Source organism: Perca flavescens, chromosome 1 (genome assembly GCF_004354835.1).
Source record: "Perca flavescens isolate YP-PL-M2 chromosome 1, PFLA_1.0, whole genome shotgun sequence".
NCBI classification, from domain to species: Eukaryota; Metazoa; Chordata; class Actinopteri; order Perciformes; family Percidae; genus Perca; species Perca flavescens.
In genome coordinates, this window is record NC_041331.1 from 33,662,562 (window position 1) to 33,686,890 (window position 24,329).

The 24,329-nt window shown below is 39.6% G+C and overlaps 1 protein-coding gene across 1 annotated transcript; it reads right to left on the reverse strand.

Moving 5' to 3' along the window:
• Positions 1-430: 430 nt before the first annotated feature.
• Positions 431-24,091, reverse strand: slc12a4 (solute carrier family 12 member 4). The gene is made up of 24 exons (XM_028571707.1): positions 23,842-24,091; positions 13,599-13,696; positions 13,377-13,508; positions 12,864-13,010; positions 12,338-12,392; positions 11,907-12,037; positions 11,498-11,739; positions 10,807-11,021; positions 10,048-10,212; positions 9,460-9,558; positions 9,279-9,336; positions 9,005-9,179; positions 8,594-8,712; positions 8,340-8,438; positions 8,060-8,179; positions 7,741-7,845; positions 6,228-6,396; positions 4,744-4,939; positions 4,215-4,384; positions 3,827-3,958; positions 3,474-3,581; positions 3,033-3,220; positions 2,358-2,491; positions 431-1,799 (listed from the first exon to the last, which is right to left on the reverse strand). Exons 1-24 carry the CDS (start codon positions 23,975-23,977, stop codon positions 1,708-1,710), a joined length of 3,285 nt encoding a protein of 1,094 aa, XP_028427508.1. The 5' UTR covers positions 23,978-24,091; the 3' UTR covers positions 431-1,707.
• Positions 24,092-24,329: the final 238 nt, after the last annotated feature.

Consider the following 24,329-nt stretch of genomic DNA (forward strand, 5'->3'; position numbering starts at 1 on the left):
GTTCGTCACGGAAGTAAAGGCTGGACTACAATAGAGCTGTTTGGAGCAGTTTGTGAACAGTGTTTCTGTGGGAGATGGCAAGTCCCTTTGGGGTGGACTTTGAGGTTTTTCACTTTGTAAACCTATAACATGCACAAAAAAGATATAGAACACAAAAAAAGGAAAGGGAAAAAGCCCAAAAGCATAATATGAGCACTGTAAACATAACCACTGTGTAAAATAGCCTCATCACTCTTAAAAAAAATAAATACTCATAGCTTCTACTGTATACTGCCAACATAAAGTTTCCACTTAAAGATTGTATTTTGCCAACATTTTAATCAGCAAAAACATATATTTGGATTGCTGGCAAGTGACAAATTTTTCAGTGGGATAATCCACTCCAACCTGTTTTTTATTAAAGTGAAGGGAATACCAGGAGCATTCTTAGCATTGTGAAATCAATTTTTAATAACTGCACAGCTTGTCACGGTTGATCCCTTACAAATAAAACCCTGTTAGCTTGTACAGATCGTTTAGTCTACATACAGTTACATACAGTTGTTATCTACACTGTATTCTGAAATACTTATCATAATCAGCTTCCTATAAAAGAAACAAAAAAAAACGGAAAATATACAAAACAATGTCTGAAGGTTTCATGTAGCTCATATCAGAATTGCTTAAAGTTGTAATCCTTAAGATTTCAGCCAGGGTTGATTTGGCTACACCTATGGTTATTGTAAGGAAGTTTAATACTCCTTGAGCAGCTACTTTGTCAGAAATACAACACAATACCAACTAATGTATTTGTTTTCAGCACAAACAAACAAACTCACGTTGTAGGTATGTTATAATCCAGTGAGGGAATGGCTTCACCACTAACGATGAAAACAACTAAATAGAAAGGTATTTACAATTGCCATTCAGTGTGAATATGTTTAATGGCTATTGCATACACAATGCAGACCATAAATAGTATCAAAAGTGGGATTATAACTTTAAATTAAGCCATCTTTTTAAGCTTTCCAGGTCTGTAGAAAAAGTACAAATGTAACAGTCAAAAGTCATGCATATACATTTTTCTCTCATATTAACAACACAAATATCTGTCCAAAAAAATTATAAATTATAACTTGTTTTGAAAACTTGCTTTATGATCGCTGGCATGCCACCTCTACAGCACAACCAACGTCAAGCAGTGTGTTCGATAACTACAGTAACATTTACTTTATCTCAGTGGGGAAATATTGAAAAAAATAAATAAATAAATAGAGATGTGCTTCAAAAATAATCGAAGAGCTGTTTCAGAATAAAAATCTGGCATATTACTAAAACTGTTCTACCAACATGTGTACTTCTCAGTCAGGATAGTCCGCCATAGTCTTTCAAAAATAGGTTTATTATCACATATTATGTATTTGTGACCTGTGAATAAGAAAATGCTTATCTAAAGTATTGATTTCTGAAGGAGAAACAGCTTTCATTTGTAAAGAATGGCAGAGTTTTGAACATACAGGTGGAGGTGCACACTAGTGTGCCCCAGTATTCTACACAAATAAAAAAAAAAAAACTCCTTCGTACTGAAAAATCCATACTTTACTATAAAAGTGTCAAGTTCATGCGTCTACCCAGAACTGTCTGGCAGCAAAGCAGGTGCTGCCTCCTGTCCAGAGGCGGAATGCATTCTGATGAGGCAGATGCTAAGGTGTAGCAGCTAATAATTGATCATGAGTAGATGGTGATAACCTCTCGACCTCCACCTCGGACCAGCAGCACTCTTTCCAAGCCTTCGGTCAACACCTCCAGAAACTCCATATCTGAGGTACACGTTAAAGAAGTAAAACCAGCCACACCATAGCCTACACACTTTGTATGTGTACTGCGGCCCAACGTCTTCTGGACATTTTTCAGGGTTTCCGCGTGGTTTTAAAAAGTCTAAAAAAAGTCTAAAATTTTAAAACCAAAATGTTAGGCCTTAAAAAGTCTTACATTCTGAAGTATTGTGTTCTAGGTCTCAAATCATTTTAAACAATCTTAATTTTCCAACATCCATGTAACGCTACCTCTAAAGCTCATTGAAATGTTTTTTGTTTTTTTTCATTCTGTGTTGTAGTTCTTTCTTTGGCTATAGTTCAAATATAATTTGCTGTGTATGTACAGATCATTATTACTCTGTATCGCTTTTATTCAATTTAAATCATTTGATTTGAAGTACTATTGTGACTCTGCATTTCGTTGTACTGTAATGTCGTGATATAGGTCTTAAATTTCATTCATAAAGGTCTTAAAAAATCTTAAATTTGATGTGTTCAAACCTGCAGAAACCCTGATTTATGCAACACCCCTTCTGTTTTGTTCATATTGGTAAAGGATACAGTTCTCATCTCCGTCTGTGTTACGAGGTGGCCCTGGCATGTTGAGCAGCACTAATCGAGCATCATGGGACCTGTTGACTATTACCTCGTTCAGCTTCACAGCTGTATGCATTCGTCGCACATTAGACTGATCCCTGGAGTGGAGCAAGTGGGAGAGACAGTGAGTAGAATGGATTTGTGCAAATAAGAAACTTTTTTGGACTATTTCCAAGCAAGCTCTCACTGTTTTAAAATAGGGAAACTTACAACAAGGGAAGGGGAAAATGAAATGAAAGGTTTAGCATTTTAACGGCACGTTTTTTTTTTCTGGTTGAAAGGGAGTAAAGACATTCTTGCATTGCCAGACCTTCCTCCACAGCGCTGCGGAGGAAGGTCTGGCTAATCCACACATTGCTGCAAAAGTTGTTTTAGTTGTGCAACAGAACACTGAGATTGGACAGATAGTCTAGCTAGCTGTCTAGATTCATCTGCAGAGATCTGAGGAGCAGTTAACAATAGTCCTCATAAATCGACCGTAGTATTCAAACACAAAGAAAGCAGAATGTAATGGATATCCGGCTGAAAAAAAGGACATCCGGTGGAATTTCCAGCGGCAACAGAGCAATCCCGGAAGTGGAACGTCGTGGATATAGACTACAGTAAAGGTGATACTGAGGTTAACTGAATGTGACTCACGGTTTGAGGCTCATGAGTTCTCTGAAGTTCTCGGGTGCATTGTTCCTGTTCCTCCTCTCAGCCTCACACTTCTCTCTTGTCCACGTCATCTGGACCTTCTCTGGAGGAGCCTCCACCACCTCCTCCTCCTCATCTGAGTATAGACTTCCCATACGCACCAAAGAGTGTCTGTCCTTAACCAGCTGGGCCTGCAAGTGCCATGGGAATATAATGAGGCTGAGTTGTCAATATACTGAGTATAACTACCGCTGTTATTCAGAGCAGAGTTAAGGTCGAGCAGGTGAGATTCCCAAATTCCAACTCTAAAGACAACCTTTAGTCGAAACATGAAAACACAGCAGTCTTTCAGTGATTTATTATGCATATGTTACATTAGTTTTTTTTATTTATAAGATTATATTATTAGTAAAATATTTCAGGTATAAACACAAAAAAGCATACCTCTCTTTGTCTTTCTGCACCGGACAGCCTCATTTGCCTCAACATTTGGGACCTCTGCTCCATCATTAACGTTCGCTCATAGGTGTACGCTGAGATGTCACTGTCGTGCTACAGTACCATTTGCAAAACATAATTTTAGTGGTTAATCCAACTTAAACATATGTGTCTGTTGAACATGAACAGGAGTGACCATGGAAGTAAATTCATAAGTGTTCAAGTCAAGCAATTTTTTTTTTTTTTATGGCATCTGGTTTCAGTTGCAATTTTTATTACAGAGTTACAGAGTTGTTTTGAGCTGGTTCTACCCATAAACACCTTGCTCAGATTAGTGATTGTGTAAGAGGCATTCTTACCATCTCCACCACCTCCACCTCAGCCTCTATTCTCAGTTGGTAAAGGAATGTGGCCAGATCTTTCTTCATCTGGATGCTGTTATCATCCATCTGGGCTACAGTGAAGATGCGCATCTTGCATTTCCTCCAAACCTAAAACGCAAATATAACCATGTGGTATTTCCACAAGTGTAATACTATGTACAATACTGAACAAATGTGACTATAATTACTTACACAAAACATAACACTAAACGGCATTCTCCCAAATAACATAGACCTGAAACTAATAAATATTATTAAAGGAAAGCATGTACATTTGGAAGGATTACAGTTACAAAGTTTGTTTTGTTCTATTTATAACTATCTAAAGTAGTGTATTGGAATAAAAAGATATCTGTTGCCTCACTTTATGCAGTTTGAGCAGAAAAGGCAGCAGCATTAGCATCCCCCCATCATGGACGATCCACCAAACGTCAATGTTGCCATCTGTGAAGCGTTCATGGTTGCTCGGGTAAAAGGACACATTTTTGGGCACCATCAGGGCCAGGTGGCCAGCTGTGGTGCAGCGGACTGTGTCTGAGTAGAGATGAAAACACGGAGTCATGGATATTAACTATTTGTATAAATTAATTTAGATACAACTTCTGTACAGGCCAGATGGAAACTAACACAGAATGTATTCAAACATCCAAATATTATATTTATATGAGCTTTTTTTTAAGCCCAGAATTGCTGTAATTTTCAGGTCAATATAGCAAGGCGTTAGTTTAGTGCATGAGCATTTAATTGTGACAACTGCATACTATGCCTGTAACATTACACAATCAAAGGTTATTTGGAATGGAAAGTCATTTAATATGGTTGCTATACTGCAAATGCTCATTTGGCCTTTTAAATATCATGTTGTATGTACAATATTTCAGTGAGACTCTTACTGATAAAAGTCTTCCAGGCACGAGGGTCCTCACTCTGTCGCCAGCCGTACGGCCAGCCCATCATCACAGTGTTGTGCTTCATGCCCCCCAGACCACAGGACTGGATCAGATGGACAATACCCTCCCGCACCTTAGATGCCACCACAATCTGGCAGAAACCCTTGACTCGCTCAATCTCCATCATATTCTTAATGGTCTGGCAGAAGAAATGTGGACAAACAGAACAGAAATAGAACTGTAGTTCATGATTACAATAAGGAGTAAGCAGATAAACCAAAACAGTTGTAAACCATAGCTACAAAATGATCTAAAAGATCATGTGCATACTACACACTTGCAAAATAAGGATTTATATAGCAAAACAAATGTTAAAGTGCTCATATTATGCTAATTTTCAGGTTCATAATTGTATTTAGAGGTTATATCAGAATAGGTTTACATGGTTTCATTTTCAAAAAACACCATATTTTTGTTGTCCTGCACATTGCTGCAGCTCCTCTTTTCACCCTGTCTGTTTTAGCTACAGAGTGAGGCATCACCAGTGGTGGAGGAAGTACTGAATCTCAGTACTTAAGTAAAAGTACAAATACCCAGAGACATATTTACTTTAGTAAAAGTAGAAGTACCACAATGATAACCCTACTTAAGTAAAAGTAAAAAAGTACCTGATTTTAAATGTTGCAAATGCGCAGTAACTAGGTAAAAACTACTAGCCAGTCAGAAGCAGAGTATGAGGGTGTGCCACGCTAACAGCTAGGCGAGCATTATAACGTGTGTTACAAAGTGACACACGTTCGTCACGGACGTAAAGACTGGACTACAGTAGAGCTGTTTGGAGCAGTTGGGCTTTTTCACTTTGTAAACCTATAACGTGCACAAAAAAGATATATAACACAATAAAGGAAAGGGAAAAAAGGCAAAATACATAATATGAGCACTTTAAACAGTTGAAATTAAATGAATTAGGTTTTACCTCCATCCCTGTATAGCACATACTCTAATGATAACTCTTGACACATAATATATGAATATTGGCTTAACACTAAGTGAATTGAGGATGGGTGATTCATTTCTCCAGTTGTAGTCATGTAAACAAGAGCAAACTTTGCTTCACTTGTTTGTTTTTTTCACCAAACACATCACATTAGGAAAAAGGTTCCTGTGCCAGTCCCCGTTATTTGATCTGAAATTGAATGCCTTTTATTATTATTAAATGGCTCATTGGCACCATACTGTAGTGACAACAACAAGCTATTTCCAGCTATGCTCTTTGATTAAAGTGACAAAAGCTTCAAAAACTGTTGCTGAGAAAGAACTGTCACAAAAATGGAAAATTCACATTGAGGCATGTTTTTTGCTTCATTGTGCTTTTCAAATTACAAAAGGTGGCCATTTGTAACAATGAGTTGCAACACAGTCAGCAACAGAGTACAATAGAGAATTGTATAGAGCATGTACAGCGTACACCCCTCTCTAGTATTTACCTGCTCAGCGGCCTGCATTTCCCCATAGCTTTCCAGGAAGTTGCCCTGGACGACAGAGCCCACAATGGTCAGACCCTTTCCTGCCTTTAGCTGCGAGGCAAAGGTGAGCAGACGAGGGTATTTTACATGGAGGTCCTCATCCAGTTTCAACAGTACAAGCAGCTGAGGTCTGGGGTGCACAGAGTCAAAGACAGTAAATATGAGTTGATTCTGCAGGTCAAAACACATATACATTATACGTCTAGCTTAAAACAGGGATACATTTGGTTGAAATGTGAAAGTTTGTTTAGAGATTTAGGGTACATATAACTGTTGCTTCTATATCATCTAAATGACTACAATTAGTATTTCACTGTAAATCAGGTTGAATCATGTTTAAATAAAGAAATAGAAATGCTGTCGAGCCACCATTTTACACGCAACATAAACATCTAACGTCTATCTTTGGCAGTGGTGGCCTAGGGGTTAAGGAAGCGAGCTTGGGACCGGGAGCTCGCCAGGTTCAATCCCCAGACCGACAGGATAAAATCTGGGTGGGGAAAGTGAAAGAGCAGTGCTGGTCCCTTCCCTCATTACCACCACTGAGGTGCCCTTGAGCAAGGCCCTTAACCTCCAACCGCTCCAGTGGAGCTGCTCAGTGGCCAGCAGATCAGACTGTGGTTGTACTGGGCAGCTTCCAGGTATGAATGTGTAACTGTGTGAATGTGACAGGTCTTCGTTGCAGAAATTGTTCTCCATCGACTGACCTGGATAAATAACGGTTAAAAAATACTAATAATAACTCTGTTATCTGCCAAATTTATCCTGGTTTTAATCTAGATGCCTAGACATTTCTTGACCTCCGAACCATCTTGCCGGTGCTTACTGGGTTAAGGTGCTTGCCTTGTTTACATTTCATTGATATATTGCCCCCGTTCAAAACTATCAAGACTAGCTATTGTTGACTAGCTAGTATTGCTGCCATAGCATTAAGAGGAAGTGGTGAAAGAGGAAGTGCAGAATCTGAGTGATAGAGCAAAAGATGACACTCTAACTTATTGGAAATGCCAAGCAAGCATGCTACAAATTAAAAGAATAAATCCCTTCCTCAGGCCACAACTTCCCAAAACTGACTCGTTGTGTGTCAGTATGGATAACAGCTGGTAGTAAATCTCTCATATGTTGTTTATTTTGTGTGGAATTATCATAATTCTGGAGGGTAATTTCTTATAGAAGGTAGAGACAGGATTTTGATACAACTTTAAGCTTCTCACTAATGCAACATTTTTTAAATTTAAACTGACTCCATATGGGCTTTGTACAATCATAACAATGTGAACTATTTGATGGTGGTCAGAGGGTGACAGTGTGGCATGTTTGATGCTGCTTTATTTGTGGAGTATGCTTTCTTCTCGTCACTGAACACAGATGTGAAAACAACTTTTATACCACAACATGCAATGTGGCTCCTCAGAGATGCAATCAAAAGGAGTTTTTTTGTTGAGACATTCAGATGTGGAGACTCTTGCTGTACCTCCAGTTCTTGGTGTGCGGGGGTCCAACCTCTAGTCTCAACAGGGCGTATCGCGCAGCGCTAAGGGACAGTCCTCTTATGCCATCTCCCCACTCCTTCTCTGCTCTGTTGTTGTTTGGGAGTGGATGAGACAAGACACAAACATAAGGAACAGCAGACAATTTGAGTGACCAGCTGTCCACCAGCATCCACATAGATCAGACAGAAACGCAGAGACATCCATCATTACCCCATACTATACAGGAATGTACTGTTATAGGACAGCAACAACAGAAGAAGAAAAAGAAACGTGCAAATGCATATTAGACTCCAGACATACCCCTGGTACTCAATGTATTTGTAGATCATCCCAGCAATGACCATGGCCACAATAGCGTAGTACCAGGAGGAGATGAACATTAGAGCCAGACACATACTCATGCCAAGGAAGGACAGAGCCCTGTGGGTGTGACACATAACACCTGAAGTAATGTTTTTGCATACCAAGAACAGCATCACTATTACATCATAAGTATAGCAGCCAGCACAATCTGACTGGTAAAAATAAAGTGTCCCCCTACCCCCTTTAAGAAGTATGGTGGAGCTACACCTGTACTCACCAGTGGTAATATTTAAACCTTGGCCTCCAGTTGGGTGTTCGTAAAAGAGTCTGAACTGCACAGGCTAAGTTCACAAAGAGATAGCACATCAAGAAGAACCTGTTGAGTAAACACAAGGAGAATTTCAACACATAGACAACACGTAGATACTATATGATTAGTGGTTTAGTCAGCCTAAACCAAAAAGGGAAATTATGAAATGACTTAGCATATGTCATATATTTGGCGTATTTGTGAACAGTATGCAAGCTTACATTGAAAGTATGGGAGCCACCATGTCGAGTGAGGCAATAAGGATGCCCAGCTCAGCTATGAGACCAGTCAATAGTAGGGCCCATGTAGGCTCTCCATTGGTCTTTCCGTGACCAAACACCTGAAACAAAAACATTGTAAACATTCAAACGCAGCAATGCAAATCACGTATTGTTTGTTACTGCATCATAATCAAATAAGCTTGCAATTCAAATATTAGCAAACATCTCCAGCACAACATGTGATTTAGAGGTTATCCTGAATAGTCAAATGATCATATGTTTTGGAAATAATAAGAAGCAGACTATGGAGTAACTGTTGAGCCATTTCTGATTTGCAGCAACAATGGCAATTTTTTCAGAGAATGTGAAGTTGTTACATAATGTATTTATAAACAGTATGTACGGTCCCACCCTGAGGAAAGGAATGATGTTGTCTTTGGCTATAGCCTGTAGAAGTCGGGGTGCCCCAGTGAGCGACTGCAGGCCCGCCCCAACCGTAGAGAAGAAGGAGCCGATGACAATAACCCACGGAGACGGCCAGGAGAGCGTTCCCACCACCAAGTTTTTTCGAACGGCATCTCCAAACCTGCAAGTACATGCTGACTGAATATGACCAAGAATAGGATCTTTTTAAATGCTACTTTATAAGAAAGTGTTACTTGCAGTAGGACGCACATAAACTTACTTGTCCCTAAGGACTACTCCTTCGATACAAGATCCAAACAGAACCACAGAACTGAAATCTGAAGACGAGAGGTCAAGGAGCTCAAGATGACACAAAGATCTACATCAAATCTGCTTTCCTATCCCGTTCGAAGGAGCAAGACTGTTAGTTTTATTATGGGTAGTCAACAGAATAAGGATACAAACAAGTGAAGTAGTAGTAATGGCTAAGATAGTTCCCACAGGGATGGACTTTTGAGCATCACGGAGATCACCAGATCTGTTGGACCCTGCCATGATACCTATAAAACAAAACAGACTGTTTAAAACAACAGAGGACATGAACATGCGGTGTAACTATGCCCCCTGCTGGATGGATTGAAGTGATGTTTAAATCATCCCTATTTTACTGTGTGCAAAGTCACTTTTGTAAGAAAGAAAAAAATACAGTACCAGTCAAAAAGTTTGGACACACTTTCCCATTCAAGTGAAAGTGAAAGTGTGTCCAAACTTTTTGACTCGTACTGTATATAATACAACATAGCAGGTAGTTAAAGCAAAACAAACAATTTGGCTTGGAATCATGTCTGTATTATAGATTTACGTTTAAACAGGTTAACCACTGAGGCATTACACTTTAGTTTTTGTCACAATCATATAATTTGCTAAATGATTTAAGTTGTAAGTTAAACATGTTAGGAAATAATCATTTTACAGTTTCATACAGACTGTAGACTGAGGTATGTGCACTAAAAGAACTTTTTCTGCTTTATGACGTGATGATGTTATACCTGTGGCAGATGGGAAGAAGATCCCAACCAGAAGTGTGAATGATGTAGCGATGTCTGCTGACACATACATGCCAAAGTTCTCCACGGCACCATGGGCATCCACTGACTGTAGCCCAGCTTTCTCTAAGATCTCCCCTTTCTGTTGGTAGTCGCCCCACATGTTTTCTAACAGAGAACAGACATTTAAAACATTGGCAACAAACTAAGAGAGTGACATTCTACCAGGCCTGTGTGTTATTCATTCAAGTTTGCCATAGAACAATTATTGATTCTTAAAATTGTTTAAAATCATGTGCAAAAGTTTTTTTGTTGTTTTTTTTTTTACCTTGAATGGTAACAAAAAAAAAACGTTTTTACCCCTTAATCAGTATGTTTATAGTAATGAGATATACTTGGAACATTAAAGGTGCAGTAGGTAAGACTTATAAAACAAATTTTCTGTCATATTTGCTGAAACTGACCCTTTGTTTGAGAAGAACTACGTGAAGCAGGTAATAAAAAAAAAAATCTGGCTCCTCTGGTACCACCTACAGCCTGTAGTGTGATTTGCAAAAATCCACAGCTCCTTGTTCAGATGCACCAATCAAGGCCAATTGTGATTTTTTAGCCAAAAAATAATTTTTTTTTGGCTAAGCCCTGGATCTTTGCAATCCTACCTACAGCACCTTTAAGAGTCAACATTAACATATGTATTATCTAATGAAATCTCATCCTGTATAATTTAATCCCTACAGTACTATCAACTAATAATAAATGTACCTCTTATAATTCCACTGCCAAGTCCAGGGATGCCCTGTATCTCTGTCACATTGTTCTGGATGAAGTAGTCATCACACTGAGCGCTGCTCATGTTCCCCGGCAGACAGAACCTTTCCCACAGCTGACTGGGCACCGTGATGTTACCCTTTATCACAGTCTTAGCACACACATCAAAGCGATCTCTCACCAACGTTCTGTTTCCCAGCATGCAGATCCTACAGCAATAACATGGACACAAATCAAAATGATTACTATATCAGTCTTCATTATTTCCAACAACATCATCATCATCATCATCATGGTCCTCATCATATCTCCTTTATTATTCTAACCATAGTAGTTGAATTATACTCAAACTATTTAACTGGAAAATGATACTACAAATAGGCACCCCAGGCCTAATTAGTGGCAGATGGGAGACAGAATCATAACAACACAGAGAAAATACAATATAAAAACAAAATAACAATAGAAAAGCATGTATTCCTTCTCCATGTGGAATGAATACCACACAGAATTAGCACTCTCTCCCCCATATAAGACACAAAATATATATAAAGGTCCCCACAATTAACTCTATTTACTGTTAATACATATGTTTATGCTGGAGCTGCTCCCCCCGGGACTCGTCACCGGATAAGCGGACAAAGATGGATGGACATATGTTTATTCTAGTAAACTGCAGACTTACGGGAATTCAGGGGGATGAGTCATGGATTTAAATGCCCCAGCATAGATGGAAACAATTGAAATAATGACGCAGGCCAGGAAAAGAGATGCCAGCTTGTTGACATATTTGACTCCTACAAAAACCACCACAGCCATCAGGCTGAGGCAGATAGAGCCGTATATTCGCATATTGTTCAGCATGGCACTGTCACTCCCAAGGGTGTCTGTAGCGTGAAATATGGCCGCCTGGGGGACCAAATATTTCTAAGGAAAAAATAAATTACAACAGGAAGGTTACTGCATATACAGTATATTTAAAAACACATGTAATGGCTGCTATATTTGTTTACGGAACAGTGTTTAGGAATAATATCTAGGCATACAAATGCGAGCTGGAATATAACCACAGAATCATTTTTCAGCAAACTGACCAAGAAGATTTCGATGGCCCCCAGTATGTACATGGCAGAAGCAAAGGTGGTGCCTAAGTAGAAGCACAGACCCACAGCTCCTCCAAACTCAGGGCCAAGGGAGCGGGAGATCATGAAGTATGCCCCTCCAGCTAGAACAGTAAAACAAAGTGTTGCACACAAAAAGCCACTGGAAAGCATCGGTACTGCATGCACTGAACACAACAGTAAATCTCTGCTGCCCCCAAGTGGAAGAATATGTAATAGAAAATGTACCTTCTACATCTATTCGGAGCAGTCCGGAGATATCAAGGTCCAGCAAGTAATTATTTGAAAAGCAGTTTATGTCTATTTACTTGTACAAAAAAGTATTTATAGTACTGCTGAAGGACGCTGGATAAATGTTTGCTTAGCGACATTTTCAGTGAATACAGTGGAGTTCAATGTATTACCTGGAACAACACCATTCGTGGCAATGGCACTCATTGATATGGCCGTGAGCATTGTCTACAGAAGAAAGGGAAAAATAGAATTAATATGGAAAAACTATGGCAACTTGGGGTGTTCCGGTAATATCCAATGATCAAATTGAAAGCCAGCACAGCTTCCATCTAATAAAGCGTATCTCTAAATATTTAGATAATGTAGCCCAGATGTTAATAAGACCACAGTATTTGTTATTTAAGAAAGGTAACTAAACCATACTAAGTAAAATACCAAAAAAAACATTTCAAAGTGACATTCGCCTTAAATAATGTCTTCTGCTTATGCAACCATGTAGCAATAGAAGCTGGCCCACATTGTTGGTGTAATCAACCCAGCATAATAGTGTGTGTGTGTGTGTGTGTGTGTGTGTGTGTGATTGTGTGTGTGTGTGTGTCTGTGTGTCTGTGCACAGTAGGCTATGTGTGTGTGTGTGTGTGTGTGTGTGTGTGTGTGTGTGTGTGTGTGTGTGTGTGTGTGTGTGTGCATACTAACACATGAGCAGCACATGAGGACAATCAGGAGGGACTGCATGATGCCAGCCATCCCAACAATCCACGTCAGTCGGAGGAAAAGAATGACACCAAAGATGTTCTGCAGACACGGCAAGTAGACCCCCATCAGAGTGCCCATGTTGGGAGACTGATAGAGATAAAGAGGGAGAGAGGGAGGGGGGCAAAGAGATAGAAAGAGAGAGAGAGAGAGAGAGGAGAATATTGACCATGACAGTGTATTGATCATTTGTATTGACTGATGTACTTTTTTAAAGGTCATTCAATCATGTTATCAGCTCTTTGCATGTATCCAGGTCGTACGCAGCCACGATCTGACTGCAGAGCGTGCAAAGGCATAAGCAATCAATCAACAACTTTTAATACAATTCAAGAACTTGGATAGTGAGGCAGGGAGAGAGCCAGAGATGGAGGATAATGTTTCTAAACCTCCAAAGACTGGGTGCTAATAAACAGTGAGGCTATAGTGTTCCTCTGCTGTGCCCCGACTGCTGACCTTGGGGGTCTTCCTGCGTGAGGCCTCAGCGCTCTCCGCCTCCTCATGCTCCTTGGCTCCCTGGGTGATGTTGGTGTAGCTGACCAAGCGGCTGAGCAGTGAGGAAACCTTTGGCCGGATGTCCAGCTCTTCCTGAAAGAAGAACGGGGAAAGAAGGTAAATTAATGAGTTTGGTGCAAGTCTATCATCTGACAGAAATATTAGGCAATAAAAATAACAGACCTCAAACAAAGCCAGATTTCGGTCATAGAAATCATTCTTTTTGCTAGCAGCATCAGCATTGTTGAGAAATGGACTGTCTTCTTTATGATTCCCGTGTCCTATTAGGCAGAGGAAAACAAGACTTATGGTTAACAATAAAAACAAAGTTGCTTTTTGAGCTATATAGGGCTAAATTAAGGTTATTTTTCCTGCCAATAAATCAAGCAAACATTGTTCTTAAAGATATATTGGCAGCATCAATAATTTCTGTATCACACTATCTTAAGACAATGCTTATTTAATGTAACAACCACACTTCAATGGACAGTTAAAGTGCCCAGCGGTGTCCGTGCTGATTCAGAGGCTTCTCAAATGTAACACAAAACTTAAGGGGAAAGCAATTTTTACATACATTTCTTAAAGATTAAAAATCCATTCAATATTTTTTTAGAATGAAAAATGTACATCTTCATGATGGCATTAAGCTAAATGTTTAATTATGCAAGATAAACAGTCATTGATGGACATATACATTTTCTTTGTATCATTGTCCCCAAATTGCCTTAAAAATTAAAATAAGATCACTTGTTGGAAACAATCTATACCAATTAGGGGTAGGCAATATGGCCCTTAAAGAATATGATATTTCAGGGTATATCTGTGATGATATGACAATATTTTATTATTAATTACAAGAACATAGAATTGCAACAAAAACGTCAACATAAACATTAACAGTTTGCCTTCAAATATTGAGTAAAAACTAAAAGAGTTATCAGTTGTTACAAATAGTAAAACAAAGTGCACATCTAAACAGTTAAATTAGGCAATTACGTCAACAAGTCGGAATATTGGCATAATTACGATATACATTTTTTCATATCATGATTAGAACAAATATATTATTATGAGTGATATAATATGGCACACCCCTAATATAAAATCCACCTTTGTCCATGGCAATATTTTTCAATATTCAGTTAGCTTTGAACTCTCACTATCAATTATAATTAAACATCATAATAATCTCCATGTAACTTCAGAAACACAACTCATGCAGTGAAAGGCCAAAAGCAGCACAGACCGACAAAGCACAGTCCAGGTGATAAACAGGCATATAATTAGATTCAACTCTCTTTAACTTTTGCTTTTGAAGAAAAGAATCAAGCAGAGATGAACGCAGTGCCTGGGGCAATTATTGCGCGCAAAGTAGCACTGCAAACGTTCGCAGGCACGCACACACCTCATTACCTAGAAATTACCTAACCTTGGGTTATTAGAGCATGTAAACCTTAACAGCGGCATCTCAATACCCAAATTAATCCTGCAACAAGAAGTCTGCCAATTTAGCCAAGAGGGCATGAAATAGAAAAATATTTAGTGTTGAAGGTATAGCAGCTTTGTTGTAAGTGAGTTGGTTGAGCTTCAATGCTAGTCTTCACTCACCTGTGTTCTGTGTCCCACTGCTGCTAGTATCTCTGTGGGTAAGCATAGTTATACGATGTGTGAAGACTGCAACAGAGCACTCTGTGCTCTAGCTTGGGGAATTGTCGATTACTATACAGGACACTCGGTCACCCAGGGTGAATACTCATTCAGGGGCCTGATTTAACACATGGTGCACAGTGAGGGGGGTGAGAGGTGGGGAGTGGAGGATACAGTGGTAACTCGCTGACTAACAAGCACATGGAACACACACACACACACACTAAAATAGTTCAGCTTTCGGCTCATTCCAGCAAAATGAAAGTCACTTTAACAATGAGGAGACAGTGTGGGGTCTCCTGTTCATAACTTCACATTAAATGTCTGATTAAAAAGATTAAAGATTAACTGGCTTGTTACGAAGGCACGTAAGAGTCTTGCTGTGTGCACACAGAGGCTTTACAGCAACATGTACCGACATGTCACCAGTGCCCCCTCCAAAACAGCTAACCACTGCTACCACTGCTAGAAGATCTATGCTGAAGGGCCGACACATTTACAGAAGGGTGCATCAAAGTAGGGAAGTTAAGCAGGGCGTACATTACTTTTTCTTTTCCACTGAATACCTATTATTTGTTTTGTTGAGGTTTCTCAGCTTTCTTAAGTATAAAGTGTTGGTGTTGGGGTGCACTGGGTACTGCACTTACAGCATTGTCAGAAATAAGAAAAAGACAAACATTAAAAAAAGAACATGCACTATAGTCATTAGCCAAGATTATAAGTACTATTTAAGTCATAGTATTTAGCTCCAGTCAATAAACACTAAAAGCAACAAAAGTCCAAAACAAATGTTTTGACAGACTGCTTATGTGTCAGGGGTGTCTGGCTATAATTTGTGTTTACAACTAGATCAATTCCCAGAGAAATGCTACATTGTCAAGTCTTTTCAAAGTGCAAAGTGCGTGACTGTCAAAAGCCAACGTTTTAGGAAAATCTACAAAGACAAAATCAGTATGAGTTATGATTTTTTACAACTTCCAGAAAGCGGCTAATGCTAAACTTCTTCAAGACTTTTTACCAAACAGTGCATTAGTTTACTTTATCTAGACTGCACAGTGCACTTGGGTGGAATATGTTAATATGTTTTTACAGTGATCTTTCAAATGGACATTTTCAAAACCAGTAGGCCGAATGTTTAAGGCAGAAAAAAACTTCACAGTAATGTGTCTGCATTTAAAAAAAAAAAAAGCAGATTAGTCATGGAAAACAATATCCCTGTCCATTAGCTTCTTAGGGTTTGAAAAAGCCTCTTTGCTAAACCACCTGTTTAATAAACACTTAAGACTTAACACTGATAGGCAGAAAAGTAGTAGAGCTTAGCTAACTCTACTTTGTGCAGTTAGTTGGCAATAATGTTGTACTGATTATGTGTTTGGAAGTGCTGTGTGTGCATGTGTCTGTGTAAGTGTGTAAAAGAGAGAGAGAGACAATGAAAGAGACAGTATGTAAATTTCTTCCTTTCTTCATTCGATTAGCTCCCTCTGCTTTTATACACTGCATGGCTTTAAAGCATAGCTGGATGTGACTATGCCACTGAGTTGGGCAAACTCAGAATTCAAAACTGTTGCATGGACTTAGGTCAACTGGTTAAATTGTAAACTTATTCTCTATTGTCCATTATATTAAGCTCATTGTTTGTGTTTCTGGGCCTGTAAAATGATCCTCCAAACCATCAGAGCCACTCTGACCACTTACAACTGTCACAACAACTGTACCTTACCAGCTTTACTTTTTCCAATCAGCTGCAGAAGGCAAAATAGTGATTGAGAAACCAATCCTACGATTGAACTCAAACTTTGACATGACTTATTTGAAGTATTGCTACAGTATGTATAGGCCGGCTTTACCAACATGATATGAAATGTCATTTCCATTACTCATAAACAGGAGTTCTGAAAGTCCAGTTGGGTCATTATGTGTTTGCATGTGTATACAGTACAGACCTAACCCTGCACATTATGTTAGTTACAGCATCAAGCACCACTGTGGAGGCAGGATACAACATTGTTAGGCATGGTATTTGTCATAATTGCAAATAATACCATATAACTGAGGCATGCCAAGTGCACATGCTGAAGGGAAGCAGAAGGGAAGCCAATAAAATAGCATATATGAATGCAGATATGTCCATGAAAATGTTTGTCTCAAACCGAGCATGAACTGCCCAGGGGGGTACATATTTTGTAGTCTGTGGCAATCCCTAAATCATTCAAGTGTACTGCTGTCATCTTGGTCATTAAAAATAAACATGGTGGGTAGGCATATTTTCAGAAATTGCTACTAGTTGTTTTTTTTGCATTGTACTTTTTTCTCCTCCCTAGCCTGTGGCAAGAACCAATGTAATGTGTGCTATAGCAATAGGCCAATGTTAGCTGTAATGGCTGTGTTTCATGCGGAGCAGCATCTGAACCGAGCATTGGAATGCTAACCTGCTGAGCCGTACAGCAAAACATATTAGCTTTGATGTGTGCTAATGATGAGAAAAGGACGGTAGCTCAGCCTGATTACCTCAGGGGGTAAAGGTGGGCGGGAAGAGGTGCATCGTACAACAGACTTTTGAAAAGACACAAATTAACTAAATGGGCACATCAGTGTGTGTAGATCTAATGACTAAACAAACCCAAAGTGTGGTCTGTACAGGAGAATTGTCTATCTGCAGTGTCTTTGCAAAATTGTTAATGACATTTAAGCTGTACATTTGCTGCACACACAACCCATTCTTGTAAATGTCTGCTTTGCGTAAATGTTAGAGATGTACAGATTATAGATTGTATGGTCTATGGTAAAGATAAACAGTCACTGCTAAACTATCTACACATGATCTACTTTAAATATCATAAACAGCACACTACTGTGGAGGTCAGCAACAGGATGTTTATCCTTTAGTAACTTCAGTACTTGAGTTGTACCCTGTCATGTCCACAGAGGAGTTTGGAAATAATAGTGAGATTACTCCCCCTGTACACTGCTGTATTGCAACCCGGCTGTCAGCACTTTCCTTGTACACAAATGGAGGGAACGTAAACAGGAATATCCCCTATAAGATAATATAAGATAAGAAGGTGTTATCCTTGTTCAGAAATCACACTCAATAGTCAAGTTTGCGCTCTGTTGAGGCACTTTTAGTTATTATTATACCATTACCACCAGTTACCATTGTAGCCAATTAAAAACATACAGTGCTGCTCATGAGTATTGGAACCCCTGCTACAGTTGACTAAAAAGAGGAGTAAAAAAAATTATCTTTTGGAAATTGATTTTAATGCCTTAATTGAAAAAATTAGGAAAAATCCAACCTTTGAGACCACCAATTTTCTTTGTGAATGAATAATGTATCATAAATAAATACATATTCTTCCTTAAAATACAGGGGGCATAAGTATACACACCCCTATGTTAAATTCCCATAGAGGCAGGCTGATTTTTATTTTTAAAGGCCAGTTATTTCATGGATCCAGGAAACTATGCATCCTGATAAAGTTCCCTTGGCCTTTGGAGTTAAAATAGCCCCACATCATCACATAGCCGTCACCATACCTAGAGATTGGCATTGGGTACTTTCCATAAGATCAAAGATCATAAGATCAAAACCAGTTATTAGGCTAACTGAAATAAAACCATGGTGTTCTCAAAGGTTTGATTTTTCCTAATTTTTTCAATTAAGGCATTAAGATCAATTTCCAAAAGATGATTTTTTATTCCTCTTTTTAGTCAACTGTAGCATGAGTTCCAATACTCATGAGCAGCACTGTAATTACTGTATTAAAATGTCCAAAAGGGACATTTCTCATGTATCACAATCTTAAAGTGCTACAGCAGTGATCATTTCAAACTACTTTCACAGATTTCTGAGGCAGTGCAGTAAGGTAGACCCAAGGCACACTGAATGAATACGATTGCTCGGAGATCTTCTGGAAGAACTGAGGGACACAATGGAAAAAACAACATCTGAGCTGCTCTGCTTGCTTGCCCTGTTGTCACTTTGATGTGAATGAAGAGATAGAACAAAAATGGCAGATGATTGGATGGCAAGGCAGTTGAATCATAGGAAACGATGTGTGACAATTAAAGCACAATCTTTAACCCTTGTATGGTATTCGGGTCTGTGGGATCCATTTTCAATGTTTGCTAAAAGAAAAATGATGCTATTTATTATTTCTTCTAAATGAAACTCATTGGGCTTGGCTCATTTTCTATGAAGAACATAAAAAATAACTTATTTTCAATGACTGCACATGGTACACCCCCCCTACACATAACTATATAACATATGAGGTTTTCGGGTCTACTGGACCCGAGTGTATTTAAATGTAGGTGCTATGAAACAATGTTGTCTTTCTGCACCTGCTATTCCCACACAAAGTTACAAAATTGTTACATTTCAAGCACTTTCACCTGTTCTGATTAAGTTCTAAGAAATAAGCACCAATATTGATCAAAAACCTTGTTTCTATTTTTTTTACCTTTTTATAATTGAATTTCTTTATTTTCTCACAAAAAACGAAAATGACCATAAATGTGATCTCACAGGGGCAAATGGCAAATATGAACCATAAATGATGTATATATTATTGGTAATTGAGGTAAAGTAAAGTAAACCATAAATCTATTAAGTGATTTTGCATAAATTGTTATGGCTGTATTGATTTAAAAGCCTAATAATGTGGTGGGTCCACCAGACCCAGGAACATTGGCTGTGTAACAAAAATATGAACACTACACAAGAGTTTAAGAACATTACAAAGACTTAAACTTCTTAGACTTACAAAGAGTTGTTAAGACTTGTGCACCAGTGTGTGTGTGTGTGTGTGTGTGGCTGTCTGAATTTGTTCTAACTCTGTCATCAGTTCCACATTTCTGCTCCACCACAGTGTGTTAATCTCTCAAGGGTTATCTGAGTGGCATGCCAGACAGCATGACAGGAATGATCATCCTGCTCTCCTGAATTAGAGTTGAAACACACAAAGAGCATTCTCCACGTCATCTACTCATTACATCAGTTTCTCAGCACCTGTTTAGTTTGAGGCCAATACAAGCAAAATACATTTTCACTACATGGTTATATTATTTACCCAGTCTTTCCAGTCTCACATCAAGGCTATTACCAAGACAGCATTTTTCCGTCTCAGTAACATTGAAAAAATTCGACCCATTTCATCATTTTGTGATGCTGAAACTGTAATCCATGCATTTGTCTTCCCGACTTGATTACTGCAATGTCCTTTTTCTGGTCTTCCATATTGTGCCACTAGAGGCCTTCGACTTGCTCAGAATACTGCAGCCAGAATCTTGACAAAAACTAGAAAATATGATCACATGTGGCTCCCAGTGCAAGCTAGAGATGATTTTAAGGTTCTTCTTTTAACATTTAAGGCCCTGCATGGACTCGCACCACCTTATTTATCTGAGATTATTACACCATATACACCAGAACGCTCTCTCTCTGCTCCCTTGATGCTGGTCTCCTGGGCATTCCCCTAGTAAGCAAACAATCTGTTGGTTATAGAGCATTCTCCTACCGTGCCCCTCATCTGTGGAATGGCCTCCCAATACATGTTAAAGAAGCTCACTCAGTAGACATTTTTTAATCTAGATTGAAAACCCATCTGTACTCATTATACTATAGCCAACCATAACACACCATCCTTTCTGCGTCCTACACAAACAAACTCTTTCACTTATTGTCTTATGTTGCTGGTTTTGTATTGTTTATAATTACTGCTTTAATGCTGTTCAATTGTGTTGCTGCTGTCTGTTATTTCTGTGTTCCTTTAATTTAAAGTGCACTGAGACCATGTCTAATGGTGATTACACTTTAAATAAATTTGATTGATTGATAACAGAAAAAAAAGAGCTTGCACTATATTCATAGGAAAATGAAAAGTTAACTGTAAGTATATCAATTGAATTCCATTTATGGATAATGTATTACATCAACAGTTATATCTCCTGCACATTAGCTTTATTTAGTTCATGGGATATTATTTGTTGCCTTACTTCAAACTGATACACCTGGAATATCTACTTGTCGTGCAAAAAGACACTTAGGCAGAAAGGAGATAGAAAATAGTGTTTCTTGCTCACTTTTCCTGCTAGACTTTCGCAGCACACTTTCCTCTCTGAAATGTGAATCCAATTTAGGGTAGTCGCTCTTGCCCAGGAATATAGGATAGTTACAATGGCCACAGTGTTGGTCCTGTCCTGGGCTGAACAGAGCTGAGTTCACAAGCTAATACAGACTCTGCACTATGTCACTTCGTCCATGCTGCGGATGTCACACTGTGGTCGAGACATACAGCATGTACCGTACCCAAGCCCACCACTCCCATGATGAAATCATCCAGTACATGCAACCACTTTCGATTGGTTTTACGACAGCAAATACTGGGACTTTCCCACCCAACTTTTTACTGATTGAATGTGTCATAATGCTACATGTAAAACTCAAGTCGGAGAAATATTGAATATGTACATGCCTACTTGTGAAAAAATAGGCATAATAATAATTAAAAAAAAAGGATATTTTATTGTATGCTTAAATATTTGTCCGGGATGATGTTTAAATAACTAAAAACAGTAAAGATGTTCCAAAAATGCAGTCAACTACATTGTTTTGAGTAGCTGTTACTGTTTAGTTCCAACATGTGTTGGAAACTTAATGGTACTGCGTGCCCTTTGCTCCGTCTCATCATTCATCACACAGGCTGATCTCATGAAGTGGCGTATGTATGACACGCCAATTGGTATGCAGTTTTTGCCGTGTTATGAAGACGCACACTCGCTTTTCAGCGTGTTTATCAACGCCGTTTGTTCTATTGACTTACATTACCTTGCGTTTGCTTGTGAACTGACGCTGTAGCGAGTAGTATGAGAGGGCGGAAATCGGTGTAGGGAGGTTGGTCAGAGTGGTGGATGGGTAAAACACAGGACTTTCACCCAGGAGACCGGGGATTGCGTCCTGCGTGTGATGTTTACTTCGTTTTCCGTGTGTTTTTTCCTTACCACGTCCTTTCCACGTTTTGTTCTTCTTTTCCTAATCCCAACCTGTTTTTCTTTTCCCCCGTGTGTGACGTTAAAACCAACCGTAGCCTTGCGATTACATGTAGCCTCGCGATAACACGCCACCTTATCACGTTGCATCACAGTCTCACTTCCTTCTTCTTCTCCTCCTTCTCACCCTTCCATCATACAGTCATCCTTGCAGCTACCCACTAAGTTTAATGCTTGTTGTTGTTCTCAGGCTACAGGAAGCTCTCCCAGGAGGGTTAGGGGGAATTGTGAGAGCAGGAAGACAAGGGAGGCAGCAACAAGCTTGTGTGAAACCCAACCACAAAACTGCGAGGGTTATATGAGGACAACTGCTTTTCCCTCTATCGTCAAAACCTTTTGGAGGCATGTAGGCCTAGTACAGATTTCTGCTTTGACAACATTTGCTTAGACAACATTCAGGCCACTACTTTTTAACACTTGAATCACTGTTATGTACAGTATCTTATAAATGTATTAACTTCGTGAATGCCATTTGGCTCTAAACGGTAACGTCCATGCATTCCAGAAATATACAAACAGACAGCTAGGTCAACATGTGCTTCGATTCCTTCTTGTTATGCTTCATGCAGTCTACTTGAGCCCTGTGTCTCACTGAAACATATATAATCTCATCTGCATGGCAAGTTTTCATACAAATGTATACATTTACACTCACACATTTACTTACAAACACATAGAAATGCACATACATCAAATTCCACACACACTGGCTGTTCACTCCCTGGAGGCTCATTAACACAGAAACAAATAGTTAGATGATGAGTCTTCAGCCTTGAACTCTGGAACTTTCCGATGTAATTCAGTTGTTGTTGAGCTCACAGGCAGCATGACGGTGAGGTAATATAAGTGGGTGGCCAGTCAGTGTGTGGGTTTGTACCCAGCCTGGCCTTCTGGACGCTTGGCAAAGCATGGGTGCTTCTTTGGAAGGCCACACCCATGTGTGTCTTTTATTAAAAAACTCTGTTCCCCGAGTTGGTTCACGCTTTCAGCCCACACAAATCAGTGCTGCTCTCACATAATCCTACCCAGCGGCTACAAACTCCTCGCTCCTCTCCTTGTCTTCTCTCTGTCTTCCCTTTATCTTCTGTCTGGGACTGCCCCTGCCCCCCTCTTTCAATGCTGTAAGCAAAACAAGTGAGTGACAGTGAGAGACAAGCTGCAAAAGAGAAGTGAGGAGGGAGAAATCTGCTCCTGTGTTGTTGAGCAGCCAGTCGCTGTGAAAGGAAATCCTCCGTTGGCACAAAGAGAGCTCCATCTTTTGTGCACGGAAGCACTTGAGGCCTTTTCTTGTTGAGGCTGTACAGGGCCCCCTCACACATTCCCACAACCGTTGTGTCTTTCCCCCATGGTTCTCACGCCTTTCATTGTTTTCCCTTTGTTACTCATCTGTCCCTGAATTTATTTTAAAAGGCTTCCACGGGCAGCAAAAATATTCCAAAACGATAAAAGCAGTGTTTCTTCCACTTCACCTAAAGTGAGCTGTCAAACACAGACCTGCCTGCTGTAGGAAAACTGCTTTCTGGCCCTGGATAATTCCCATGGTAACCATACAACCAGCTGTTCAGAGGGCTCTCTAGACAAAGCACGGCTGCCCCATGCTGTGCTGGGTCCAACTCATGAACTATCACTTTTAGGAGACATTTATCAAGTTAAAAACATTCAAATTAGTCATGTTGTGTCCAAGCTGAGAGATAAAGAGCTGAGTAGAAGTTAGTTAGTTGTGACTTACCATCAGAGCTGACAGTATCTTGATGATCAGGGCAGTCCTGTCCAGTGTCTCTGTAATCCACCCAGTTAATCCCCTCTAGACTATCGTAGTTGGACTGAGCTTGATCCTTCACCGGTACCACTGTGAAGTGAGGCATGTTTTCATCACTATCCTCTGCGTCTCCAGCTCAGCAACTCAACATAGCAGGCTAGCTGTTAGCCAGCCTCAGCTCAACTCCCACTAATGGTAACTACATTCCACTACACTGCGCTCACTTCCTCTAGAGGCTATTATCATACTCCCCGCCCACAGGCCAGCCCCTCCTGGTCTTTTTGTGTGAACAGAAAGGGAATGGAGGTCTTGGGGATGCATTTGGAAAGACACTCACGCCCCTTCAAGGAGTAGGAGTGACCCGTAGGGCACAACTCTGATTAAAGCATTTTCATCCCTGAGTCATGAAGACTGAGAGGGTGAGTAGGGTGAGCCCTTTCTGCTGTCTGTGTCATAGA